Here is a 14,184-nt window from a genome sequence, read left to right on the forward strand (position 1 = left end):
CCATTCCAGTCACCCAATAGTATACAGCTTTCATATCTTTTCTTAAGTATACAACTATACCATTCTTCTTTTCCATAGCGGAAGCTACAAAATGTTGACCAAGTTTTGAGTTGATCAAATATTTTTGATCAGTTGACTTGATATGAATTTCTTGCAAACAAATTACATTGTTCTTAAACTGTTTGAGATAATGAAATATTTTCTTCCTCTTCTGTGGAGAATTCAGTCCGTTGACATTCCATGTTAAAATCTTAGTTGTCATCTTTGGTTGGTTGAAGCATTTTTAGAGCTTCCTGCATGGCCTATTTAACTTTAGGTCTAGCTCCTCCCACTGCTTCCAGATTTGTTATTTTAGTTCCTTGATCGATGGCCGATGATTGTTGATGCTGTTGCTTTTTAGCTTGTTTCTCCATACGTCTAGTAGTCATATGGCTAGGTTTTTGTTCCTTGTCTGGTGGTTGTGTAGTTTGCTGTCTATCCTGTCCTTCTTGTGGTCTTTCTCTAGGTCCAGATGGTGCAGGGTATCCGACCTTCAATATATTATAATAAAAATCTCGGGCTTTCCATACAGAGTTGAGGCGGTACCTTTGCTTATCAAATGTAAATATGATGCCAAATGGTGCATCCCATCTATACTGTATCTGACGATTTCTGAGTTCTTCGACCAAAAAAGCGTAGTCTCTCCTGGCTCTTAACATTTGAGGTGGTATCTCTTTCAAAACAATCAGGTCTTGACCGCCAATTTGAAGCTTAGTGTTATAAGACGCTTGCAGTACCATATTTCTAAGCTCTCTTGTAGTAAAATATATAACAATGTCTCGAGGAAGCTGCTTCTGCTTCGCCAGACAGGAGTTAACGCGGTAAGCTTTGTCGATTTGCCAGTCAAGGTTGGTCCCTGGTCTTCCCATCAAGCGGTCAAAAGCTTCCGATAGGATCTGTTTCAGGTTCTCCTGTTTCTCCTCACGCAGCCCCCTTACTCTTAATGCGAACTCCATTTGTCGGTACTGTATCATAATGATTTCTTTTTCAGCATTTTCCACTTTTTGTTCCACCACCTCTGTTTTCAATGTCAAGTTAGCATTGGCATCATTAAGAACCTCTAGAGTATCTTCCATTCCAGAAATATGTTCTGTTAATACAGTTACAAGTCTCAGCATTTCGTCTCTAATTTTACCAACCTTAGCGTCAATTTTCTCATACAGCTCCTGTTTAAGTCCTTTTATTTCACTTTTGATTTCTTCTTTCATTTCTTTTATTTCCTCTTTTCTCTCCTGCTTTACCACCTCTCTATTATCTCTAAACTTATCTTCCATTTTAATTGTCTGTGCATTAAGAGCCTCGCTTAGATTGCTCAGGAAAAATTCTTTCGTTAACACATCCCCAGCAGGGGGCGTAGGAAGCGGAGGCTGCAGCTTTGTGCCAGGCACTGAAGATGTGCCCCTGGAAGTAGAGTGTGACGACTTCGAGTTAATATTTGGTTTTGAAGCCATTTCAAAATTTATCTGCCTGCAGTTAATAAAACTCTATTGCCTGAATATGCAGCTTTAAGTAAAGAGGCTGAGTTCCCCTTTTATTTTGAAGTTTAAGGCTTGGCTAGACTTTCAGTGAGTAAACATTGTAACAAGACCGTTCAGCAGATTCATCACCATTTAACTTCCAGATAAGCAAGATTAATGAAGGAGTGAAATTCTTGTAAAAATGAAACTAATTAAAAAGCTTCTGCTGGCCTATTGTGAAACCAAAACAAATGATAAGCAATCTCTTTTGTTTTGAATTCTTGTGAGAATTAACAAAAAGTGTTCGTTATTACCGGAGAAACCAGCCTGCTCGGCGCCATTTTAAAAGCCTCTAAGTAAATAGATTTTCAGAGGAGAAAAAGAAAAGAAGCTAAAATGTTGATAAACAATTATTGTCCACCCAAACGGATTCAGCTCGTGATAAGATTAAATCAATCAAAACTTTGAACTGAGTGGGGGAGACCTACTTTGTACCGCACAAGGCAGTTTGAAGTTCCCAGCACGGACAGCCGTTCTGCCTTGGGCTAGCCCCCCTTTCCCTGCAAGCACAAAAGCTGCAAAAATCGAAGAGCATTTGCCAGCAAAACAATTTCTTCTTTCCTTCTTGCCTGAAGGATAAGAAAACCTGATAAGACGTCAGATGGAAGATCCTCTAAACAGGTACGTAGCCAGGAATTCGGAGGCAGCTGATTTTTTTGCTGCCACCACCAGCAGGCTCCTCCCAGGAAGTCCCGATTTATGAGGAAATATTGAGAACATTTAAGCTCAATAATTGGGTTGTTTAATGTTGTTTATTTGTTTGATTACACAAAATTTGCTAGAGGAAGTCTGAAAGGGCAATGGATGCAATGTCATAACACGTGTTTCATAATTTTGGCATCATCATGGTTAGAAATGTAAAAGTACAGAAAAGACTATAAGAGAAAGCAAATCCTGTAATCTCAATTCTTCCCTTGCTATTTTAGAAGGGTTTCCTCCTGTTGTGTGTGTAATCAACAGTTTTAATAGTAGGAAATTCTTATGGCAATCTATGGAACTTAGATATGGGCAAGGGCTATCCTGTGTATTTTCATATAAAGCTCTAAAATATGCATTTTTAATAATAAAATTGCTTATATTTTGGCTGCAAAAAAAACATGTGATAATCATTGTTGGAAATTTCAAGTGTCCCATATGAACACTTGTAATCAAAATTTCTGCATCTCTGGAATACCTTTTTCCATTTATCAATATACAAAATGGCCACTAGACCTTGGAAATCAGAAATGCAGAATAAGAATGCTAACATTGTTGTTGAATCAATTTTATAGTTAGTCATGTGTTTTAAGCTTTTATATGTAACACACATTTTAAAAATAAATAAAAACAAATATAAATGATGAAATAAAATAATTATTAGAAGGACAATCTGAGACTTTGTGCTAGACATCTATACACAATATATATGGTATTTCAATAGGTACCAGCTCTTCAACTTTGCAATTCTATTTATAGTAGTAGTAACTCCTATTGAATTGGATTATTTCATTATAATTAAGATTAAGATAGAAAACCTTAATGGATTTCATTACTTAGGACAGGATTATGCTAAGGGATGTGATTTTGGGGGTGAAATGGAAATGCCTATACTTGAGTTTTTCATTAGATTTTTTTTCAAAGTAAGAAGATTACCAGATTAGCAATTTAAGGTTTTGTCAAAATATTTTTTTTATTTTATTTACAAACTGTCATTTGTTCAGAGAGATATATGTTTAATTTTTTTTATTTGGATTAAATTAAATGTATTTTGTCCAATGATTTAACTAGAAGTAGTATTATGTTGTATATAATCTTTAAAAATAACCTAGCACTTTTTTTTCATTCTGGAAGCTGCAAACAATAGAATCTGTTTACTGATTTATTTCTCAGGACTAAGTCATTGTTATGACATTAAAACACAGTGTAGTGGTTTAAGTGTAGTAGATCTCTCAAGGCATACAAAATTCTTACAACAAAATAATATCTTAATGGCTAGCAAATTTATTGTGAAATAAACTTTGGGGGAATAGAATCCATTTCATCATTGTATTTGAAAAAACAAATACAATACAAAAACATTTTTAATCTTTATGGAAATTACATTGTTTCTGAAATTATAGTTTGCAATATAAACTGTAACTGAAATTACAGTTTAAAGTATAAACCGTTTTAATGGTAATGTTTTTTTTTTCAACAGAGGAATTCAAAGGCTCAACAATAGTTGAACTGATAAAGAAAGAGGGCACTACTTTGGGACTTACAGTATCTGGTGGAACAGACAAAGATGGAAAACCAAGAGTGTCCAATCTTCGACAAGGAGGAATTGCTGCTAGGTAAAGACATTTCAAGACAAATAACAGACACACGAACAAAAAGATAACTTCAAGTTCCTCAACAATAAATAATAGACACCTTTTATCTACGTTAGGCCATTAGAGAAGAAACATTAGAGAAGAATTTTGATAGTTTTAAAAGTTGAGAAATATTTCAAGATGCAATATTACAAATAAAGAAAAGATTTAGTGATATGCAGAATCCATTCTGCAATCAAATGGTGACAAAGAATTCAAAAATTTAAATAGATTGTACTGTGACTAATTCTTAAATTGGCAACTTATTCTACTTGGGAACAATTTGGTTGTATTTCACTAAATCTAATGTTGGTAGAAAACATGCCTCACATTAAGGAGGATGCAAGTTTAATCATTGCTATCTCAAAAAGTGAATGATTTTCACATGACACTCTGAAACATTATTCTCCTATCTAGTACATTTTTTATTTATTTATTTATTTTATTAACCACATTTATATGCCGCCCAATCCCGAAGGACTCCGGGCAGCTTACAAAAATAAAGAGAAAAAAAACACATAACAAAACACATAACGAAAGAAACGGTTTAAAACAGCAACACCTCATACATTCATTCTAATCGGGGCTGGACCTCAACAGTGAGGTCAACAGCCCCAGGCCTGCTGGAACAGCCAAGTTTTTACCGCTGGGAGGTATGTGGCAGTAGGCGGTCTCGAAGGTACTCTGGCCCTAAGTCACGTAGGGCTTTAAAGGTGATAACCAACACCTTGAATTGCGTCCGGAGACCAATTGGTAGCCAGTGCAGCTCGCGGAGGACAGGTGTAACGTGGGTGTACCTCGGTGCACCCAATATCGCTCGCGTGGCCGCATTCTGGACTAACTGCAGTCTCCGAACACTTTTCAAGTGTTGCCCCATGTAGAGCACGTTGCAATAATCCAGCCTCGAGGTGACAAGGGCGTGAGTCACCGTTTGAAGTACCTCCCGATCCAAATAGGGCCGCAATTGGTGCACCAGACATACTTGGGCAAAGGTCACAGCCAATAGATGATGTTCCAGTTTCAGCTGTGAATCCAGGAGGACCCCCAAATTGCTGACCCTCTCTGAGGGGCATAAATTTTCACCCCCCAGGGTTAAGGATGGACTGTCTAAGCAGTCCTTTGGGGGCAGCATCCAAAGCCACTCAGTCTAATCGGGATTGAGCACAAGTTTGTTCACCCCCATCCAGATCCTAACAGCCTCCAGGCATCGGCACATCACGTCCGCCGCTACACTGAGCTGGCACGGGGCAGAAAGATACAGTTGAGTATCATCCGGGTATTGATGGTACTGTACCCTGTGCTGTCACATGATCTTTCTTTTTGAAAGATCTGTGTCATTTAAGGTGTCAAATTATAGAAATTTGAACATGTAGAGACTTTGTCAATCAAATAGCCAACAGACTATATACAAAAACAATTTGACTTGCTTCCTAAAATAGAGACTTATTTTTACTTTGTAAGACTTTTATATATGGTAATAATAATGGTACACAAATAAAGGAATACTATATTGCTATATATAGGATATCGTATCATTATTTTGAAAATTAGTATTAAAATAATATATTTTAACTTGTAAATGAGGGGTCATTGGTATTTTCTGAACTTGTTTGTTTTCTTGCAGATGTTTGGATAATGTTTTATTACCCAAACTAGGTAACAGCATCCTAGATCAGACATATCAACACAAGGCCCACAGGTCAAATGCAGCCTGGGATGTGTTTGAATATGGACCTCAGGGCTGCCTTGGAGACAGTGATGTGCTGGCCCTGCTCCCTGAGCCCCAGTTCACCCCAGCCAGGCACTCCCCCTGGGAACACAGGGGGCAGCGAGTGCACAGGGACTAGCAGTGCCCACAGCAGCAGGTGCAGTTCATTGGCCCCTTAGCTGCTCATTGGCCAAAAGCAATGTGAATCCGAGATACCCAATAAGCCATGCTTGGCCCCATCCCACCTGCACTGCTCTAGTGCACCTTGGGGTCTTGTAACCCATGCAGTGCAGGTGGGCCTTTTAAGCAGCAGGTGGAGGCAGAGGTGCAGGGTGGAGGCACACGATCCAGCTCGTCGGTTGTGCAGATGCCCATCCATGCAGGCATAGAACACTTGGCAGCTGCAGGCAAGTAAAGACAGAGGGTGGGCTACGGTGTGGCAGCCTAGTCAGTTGTTGTCATTGCCACATTGCAGCCCCTGCCCGCTCAGTCTCCACCATCCAACCTTGTCCTCCAGCTCCTACTGCGCATGTGGGACAAGCTTCCTGTCCGCTGCCACACCTCTGACAGTCCTGGTGAATGGGAAAGGCGGGGAGTTCCTCTCCACAAGAGTATGGGTAATGAAATGTTTGCAAGAAAACAATCAAACCCAGAGAGCACCAAGGACCCCTCATTTCAATCCTGAGCTACAAACATGTAAATGTTATAAGCAAATAAAATACAGTTTCACTGAAGAAGAGATGTGTATTGCAGAAGTGACCAACTGGATGTAGGAGATTACATCAAATCTGTAAATGGAATCAACCTGACAAAGTTTCGCCACGATGAGATCATTAGTTTGCTCAAGAATGTTGGTGAGCGGGTTGTATTAGAAGTGGAGTATGAGCTTCCACCTGCTTGTAAGTAATAATTTATAAAATAATAATCCTGTGTAAAATGTTTTTACAAGAGTAAAATCAATGGGTATATTAAACTGATGGTATGGTACAAATATGGTAATAGCTTTTTCCCCACGTCCTTCTCTCCTCCTGTTTCACAGGCTCACTGTTTTGTTCTTTAATTTCTACATTAGCAATGCTTGTTTGTTAGCATCATTTATCTAGAATATCATTTGCAAATGCTTATAATTACAATGGGTGGTCTGTGTGTTGCCAGAAAACACCCTGGGGAGGGGATTGCTATTGATGAAGGCGGCAGAGCTCTCTAGTACTATGATGATTTTTGCCTAATCAGATATTATTCTTAAGAAGAGTAATTTTTTTGGTATCAAAATGAGTGATACCTAAGTTAGGATGTTGAATTTAATAGCTTTAGTAACAATAGCCATAGCACTTAGACTTATAAAGCACTTCACAGTTCTTTTACAGTCCTCTCTAAGCTGTTTACAAAGTTAGCATATTGTCCCCAACCATCTGGGTCCTCATTTTACCAACCTTGGAATAATGGTGGGTTGCAGGCGGTACGCCCCGGTACCATTCCGGTATGGTGCTTCGGAGGGCTCACCCACCCGCCCGCGCACCTTACCTGTGCTTTATGCTTTTGGCACTTCTGCGCATGACGTGAAAAGGTGCCTGTGCGACACTCTGCGAAGCAGCTGGAGCATCGCAGAGGCTTGTGGAAGCATCATTTGATGCTAGAACGCATGGCGCACCTCACGCATGTGTGCGTGCACCGCACATGTGCATGTGGGTAACTCTGGAGCCGTTCTAACCGTACTGGTTGGTACGAAATCCGGAACCCACCACTGCCTTGGAAGGATGGAAAGCTGAGTCAACCTTGAGCCAGTTATGGATCGAACACCATGATAGCTGTCTAGCTAGTACTGTCAATAGTTAGTCAAAATGTACACACACAATTTCTTATAATGCAAAAGGCATTCTGTATAAAATGTTCCCATTAGCTCCAGGAGCAAAAAAAAAGTTCTTGCCTGGTTTTAGATTAATTTTGAGCTAAAGAAGAGTGGATGGAATCAAGGGCGGGTTCTGGCTTCTTCTACTGCTGGTTCGCTAAGTGCCGCGCTTCATGCATGCACATGTGCAGTAGTGAAAAAAATGCTTTTGCGCATGTGCAGAAGCAAAAAACAAGATGGCTCTGCCTATGGTGCCGCTGATACAACCAGTTTGGGGGGGTGTCCGGTCGAGTTACTACCCACTTGGCCGAACCGGTCCAAACCGATAGGAACCCACCTCTTGGCGGAATGCTCGTAATGTTCAATCTGAGCACACACAAAAAGTTTCCTTCCCTATCCATACTGGTTGGCAAGTTCCAGTTTAATCTCTGGTATGTCTTGTTATCCTTGAGGATCATTGTAGATAGAAAATACTGAATTCCTAGTTTGATTCAGCATAAGTTAGTTTTCTGAATTCCCCTTCAAAGCTCTTTTCCCCGTTTCATTAATAGGGGCATAGCACATGCTTTTACACTTTAATCTGTGTATACAAATCTGTTTCTTGGGTGAACTCTATAGTGTTTACAGTAAGAACGTACCCTCATTTGGATTCATAGATCAGATCAGTTGAGTAGCTTTTGAAATCAAACTGTTCTTTAGATTGTCTTGAGGATTGTTCTTTCTATGTTTTTTTTTGTAACACTGTTTTAATGTATTGTATAAGAACTAGGGTTCTGTCAACCATTGGGAAGACACCTGATAAAGCACCTCTGCTCAGGATTTAGCATCTATCTATTTCTCAGAGTCTCTTTTTTAATTGCTTGAATAGAACTACAAAAATAAAAAAGTTGGAAGATGTAAATCTTCTAACTTTTGCTTAAATATTATATAGTATTTTCTATACCATAATGCTGCATCCATGAAGGGCTAATTCAAAGGCTTGTCTGTTGATAAATTATTGATCAATGGTCATGTTATTGCTTCACTGTCATTAGTTAGAGCTGCAGCATGCTGGTGCATTTTGCTGAAAAACCTCCCTCAACAGATTTTCAGCCATGACTTTCCAGTATTTCTATCTTCTTTTGGATTGTCAAATGACTTTAGATTGCTTATCATATAGAGGCCATTTAGAAACTACATTAATTGTGTTATCAAATCTATAGGAGCTTTCCCCCCCCCACCCTCTTGATCAGAGAAAAACTGCTGTCTGGCTTCTTGTCTCATATTTATCCATTGCCCTTTTCCCCACCATCTGGTGTTGAATGATCATAGTTCCTATTTTTACTGGAATCTTGAACTGTTCCTATGTTGAGTCCTTTTGTATTATTTAATAAATCAAACTTCACTTCCTTTTCTTCATTTTTTACTGAAACTAAAGTTCTAAGCAGTTCTGTAGTAGCTGTTATCACTATCTATTAAAAAGTCTGTCCAAGATATATTCCTTTTTTTTTTTTTTTTTGCTCAATCTGAGGAGCATTTTAAAGTTCAGGCGACCAGGAGAAAATTTTTGCATCAATTTCTAATCTTCTCTTTCTCTGTGTCTTCTCTTTCTAGGGGTGTTATATTTAGCAGAATTTGACCTTGAGAGTGACTGAATTTATCTCTTATCTCCAGTTGATTATCAGTGTGCACTACTTGCACTACTTCCCAGCTGCAGGCCTATCCATTGTCCTAGTTTGGTTTTTGCTATTGAGTAAAGGGCAAATCTAGTTATCTTTAAAATCCCCAAAAGAAATAATTTGAAATCTCCTAAGTATGTTTCTTTTTGATAACCATCAAAGGCAAAATCGAACATTTAAAAGTTAGCACAATTGTCTTATATGCACTATAACTAAAAAGCCACATAATATCTCTCAGATTGTATACTATAGCTGATATTGCAGAAGCTGTATATAATAATGCAAAATTGCTTGCAATTTATGCCATATAATCTCATTTATCCCATTCATAGCAATCTGCAACATCACCCTTTTCGGGTGCAAGATAATTTGAGTTGCCATTATTTTCAGTAATTTCTATGCTCTATCCAAGAGGATAACATTTTACAGTATATTCATGATGCAACGAAACCCGGGGGGGGGGGGAGATTTTTCTATTCTCCTTTACTGCCTATTTTTCTTCCCGAGCCTCCATTGCATCTATATTTGCACTTCTCCTGTCGGGATCAATTTTGGTGTAATGCTTTTATATTACTTGAGACTAAAACTATTCAGAGAAATAAAAAATATTTAGCTTTTGATGCCTCTTCTAGTGATCATCTTAACATCTATTTCTCAAAGAGGATTTTTGAGCTCATCTATTTTGCTATTTTTGGTGTACTGGTTAACGCATCAGGCTAGAAACTGGGAAACCATGAGTTTTAGCCCCACCTTGCGCACAAAGCTGGCTGGGTGACCTTGGGCCAGTCGTTTTCTTTCAGCATTAGGAAGGAGGCAATGGCAAACCACTTCTGAAGAACCTTCCCAAGTAAACTACAGGGATTTGTCCAGGCAGTCTCCAATTATTGAACACAATTGAACAGAAAGAAACAGAAATTGCTATAGTGGCCACTATGTGGTCAAAAGTTGAGATAATCAGTTACATTATTGAAAACAGTTTTTGGCCATTAAATCGAAAACAGGATTTCCAAAAAAGGTTTGTAGTTCCCATTTCCCCTTTCTCAAGAGATAAAAGCTTATTAACTCAGCTAATACTAGAAGTTTAGAGTTAAAGAAGTTTGAAATCTGATATACAATACCATAATTTCTTCCAAGTCCAAAACAGGAAGATTTGAGGTCTTTGCTTTGCAAAGTTGGTGGTAGGGAGTACAAGAATGTACCCTTAATTTCACTTTAAAGAAGACTTTCATTTGATATTTAGCAATTATTGGAATTCTTTTTAATGACCGCCTTGGTACTTAACAGAGATATTGGATCCTTAAATTACTGTGTGTATATGTTCCAGCTTCAATATCAGCCAATTGAAAGCTGACACTAACACCAGATAACTTTAGAATATTAAGAGAATATAGCTCATTTATTATACTGAAGCAAATCTTCTATTTTAAGTTGTTTAGAGCCTGTAGATATAATCTGCATTACAGAATTTTTTCTCCTGCTTTGATTTATACCTAATTCTCATTTTCCATATTACTGCTACTCAAATTCATATCTTTGTATTAATCTCCCAGATAATTTCAATATTTCATAGTGGGGAAAAAGTTATCATTAGCATAATATAAAATATAAATAGTGGACTGTCTTCATATCATTAGTAACAAATACCAATAAATAGCTTGCCTGGTAATCCAAAAGCAGTACATTATCTAAGCAGTTGTGCTAAGAACTAAAAAACAGTTACCCTCTCCATATATATCTTAAGTTCGTCCCCCTGGCAGAAAACATTTCTGTGCATGTACAGACATGCTCAGTATACTTAAGAAAGTTCTTGAAAACACTTTTCTGAACCTTGGAGAAATACATCCTCTTCAGTAAACGTCCAAAAGGTTTGCTCAGCTCAAATAAATGATACGTTAATTATGATTAAACTATAAAGCTTAGTTTTGTTACAAACAATATAATTAGAAAGCTTTACTTATTTTTCAGCTGTACAAGGTTCAGGTGTCATTTTTAGAACTGTGGAAGTTACTTTACATAAAGAAGGGAACACTTTTGGATTTGTAATTAGAGGTAAGTTCCCCATAATAATTTGTTTCTCAAAATTTTATGAGCTGATTTAGTCCCATATTGTATTCTTTTGTCCATTATACATACTCCTCTCATTGCTAACATGGCTGAAATTATTGCATGAAAACTTAGTTGCAATCAAATATCATTATATGGTTTTCATGGAATTAGTCAATAAATATAATTGGATTCTGCTCATTATATTTATGAACCAGCCTCATTAATATTTAAGTAACATTAAAAACAGAAAGAAAACTTATGTTCAAACATTCTAAAGATATTTGAGATAATAAATGTGGATGTAGATTTTGATACAAGTATAAGAATGTGTTCATTTTATTGCCTCTCCTAGGTGGCACACACGATGACAGAAATAAATCCCGTCCTATTGTAATAACATGTGTTAGACCTGGAGGTCCTGCCGACAGGTATATTTCATTTTCTGGAGTGCACTTGTACAAATTGACGTTCACAAATAGAAAGTTATAAATGCAAAAGGTCAAAGGCTGAATCACTGGAGGAAGATGCTAGTTAAGACAGAGAACTACTTTACAAAGCTACAAAGATACCCTCATGAATAATCATCCAATCTTAATAAATTACACATTTCATTACTTGTGTTATAACAAGTATTGCATAATACTACAGGATGTGAATTTTAAAGAAACATGGATTCTTTGATTAAGTAGGGTTTAATATCTGAATGTTTAACAAGTGTTTAAAGTAGGACACAGAGAAAAAATACAAGTTTAATCTTCTGGGGTTTTTTGTAAAATTGTTTGCAAAACTTTTTATTTTCATTCTAAACAGTCCTTTAATTATTATTATTTTTTTAAAAACCATACATTAGGAATGGCTTAATAGCTTATGAACATTTATTCATAGTACCATTAATTCTAGCGGTATGTTCTCCAAAACCTCTAGGCAACATTTATTTTTGCCCTTTTCTTTGGAAACTCAAAATGGGATATATCGGTTTTCATCGTTTTCTTTTCTTCTTTTAACATCAACCCTGCCAGGGTTAGAGAAAGACAGTGATAAGCCCAAGTTTACCATGTGAACTCAAAGATTTTTGGAACTTGAACCTGCATTTTCCAGTCATAGTATAACACCTTAACTATTACACCAGTTTCCTATTTTTATCCCCACGAAAACTCATGAGATAGTTCACATGAGTGAAGGACTGAATAAAGTTAATCCGTTAGACAATTTAGCTAGAATTCCTTTCTTTTTCAATAACTGCAAATATAGACATATTCATATCAAGTCATATTAAGTCATTAAGGTCATGCTATTTAAATAGTGATGTATATTGCTTGCCTGCAGTTAATCTGATTGAGTGATGCTTTGTGATTCCTATAGCTCATTTAAAACTATGTTGAATTGTGTGCTATTTCTTTGGCACAGAAAAGGCCCATATTAATTTTTATGTAGTGGGAAATTCTACCAGTATTTGAATCCAGAGAAATGTTAGATATCCTCCAATTGTGAAGTGTTCTATTTTTGTTTTTCTGTTTGTATATCCAGCCACTCAAGACATTCTAGGACAATTATTTTGGCACAACCTGTCAGTGTGAGTGAGAGGGGATCAGCAGAGATGCTTGTTTCTATCTGCCATACAGTTCTAGAAGTACAAGCCAGTTATTGATGACGAAAATCTTGTAGCTTTTTCTCCCCACCTCCTTGTTTGTTGATAGCTCATCACTTGCTATGTGTTGTTATTCTCTCCAGCTGCACATTTTTTTTTCATGAATGGAAAGATAACAGTAATTCTTCTATAGAACTGAATCCTAGAAATGAAAGATTATTCCAATATCAGTCATGCTGAATAAGAAAAAAGAAACAAAACCTTTTGTAAGATAATAAAAGAATGATCTTCAAACTTGCACATTTTTAAATGGAAAGTATGAGCAACTAAAATTTCTAAAGACTATTTTCATAGCTGGCAGACACATAATAAGATTCAAAGGACAAATCTAAATTTTCCATGATTGCCAGTGCACTACAAAAAAACTTTCTACAATAATGGTAGTCCTTGTTTACTGACCACAATTGAGACTGGCAATGGTCATTAAGTGCTTTTTGCTTAAAGCACTCAAATCAACTCTCTTTTGAGTTTGAACCATTGCCCCTGTCTGCCAGATTATTTATCTCATGTCCCAAAGGGGCTTTTTCAAGAGGCCATTGGACTTTCTGATTTTTCTTTGAAGACGTTTTGTTTCTCATCCAAGAAACTCCTTCACTGAGTTGCCTCTTGAAAAAGCACCTTTGGGACATCCATGATCTGAATGACTGAGAATCTCCATAAATCTATCTCATAATTAAACTAGGATGATCTGGGAAATGTTATGCTCAAATTTTTGAAATGAAATATTTATATGCATACCCATAGTAAGCTTTAAGAGAACAGCCAGTTGTGTCGGATGTTGAGAAAGAATACTAGAAAATCTTGATATTTTCTAACAGTTTTATAAGAAATATTATATTAAATGAATAATGACTGTTCTTTTTCAGAGAGGGTACTATCAAGCCTGGAGACAGGTTGCTCAGCATTGACGGAATTCGGCTTGTTGGAACTTCACACAATGAAGCCATGTGTATTCTCAAACAGTGTGGGCAAGAAGCAACTCTACTAATAGAATATGATGTCTCAGTTATGGGTATGTTGAAATACTGAGATTTTATTCTGGAAACCATCCATTACATTTTATAGTCCATCTTTTAGAAGTTATTTAAACATGTTTATTACTCTGTTCCTCTACTAGCACAGAAATTCCCTTATTGCTAAATCTCATTAATTTCGCTTAGGTTCATGAAAGGGTGAATTTGAAGTCTGATTATTTTATGACTTTCTAAATTGGACGAATATCATAAATGAAATCAGAGTGGTAACATTCATTAATTCACGTAAAGCAATTTTTCATTCAAATGGAAATAACAATTTGCATATATTTTTATCAGTTCATTAAAAATGGTCAACACAAATCCTTCAGCATGTTTGGTGATAGAAAATGGCAGAAACTATAAACAGTATTGA

At 36.9% G+C, this 14,184-nt stretch overlaps 1 protein-coding gene across 1 annotated transcript in view; it reads left to right on the plus strand.

Moving 5' to 3' along the window:
- The window catches only part of GRIP1 (glutamate receptor interacting protein 1), a 275,604-nt gene that overhangs the window by 176,405 nt on the left and 85,015 nt on the right, over positions 1–14,184 (plus strand). Inside the window, 5 exon segments of the mRNA XM_032221400.1 lie at positions 3,733–3,868; positions 6,348–6,493; positions 11,067–11,150; positions 11,500–11,575; positions 13,662–13,807. Of these exon segments, the coding sequence (XP_032077291.1) occupies positions 3,733–3,868; positions 6,348–6,493; positions 11,067–11,150; positions 11,500–11,575; positions 13,662–13,807 (588 nt within the window).

The sequence above is a fragment of the Thamnophis elegans genome, chromosome 7 (assembly GCF_009769535.1).
Source record: "Thamnophis elegans isolate rThaEle1 chromosome 7, rThaEle1.pri, whole genome shotgun sequence".
Taxonomy (NCBI): domain Eukaryota; kingdom Metazoa; phylum Chordata; class Lepidosauria; order Squamata; family Colubridae; genus Thamnophis; species Thamnophis elegans.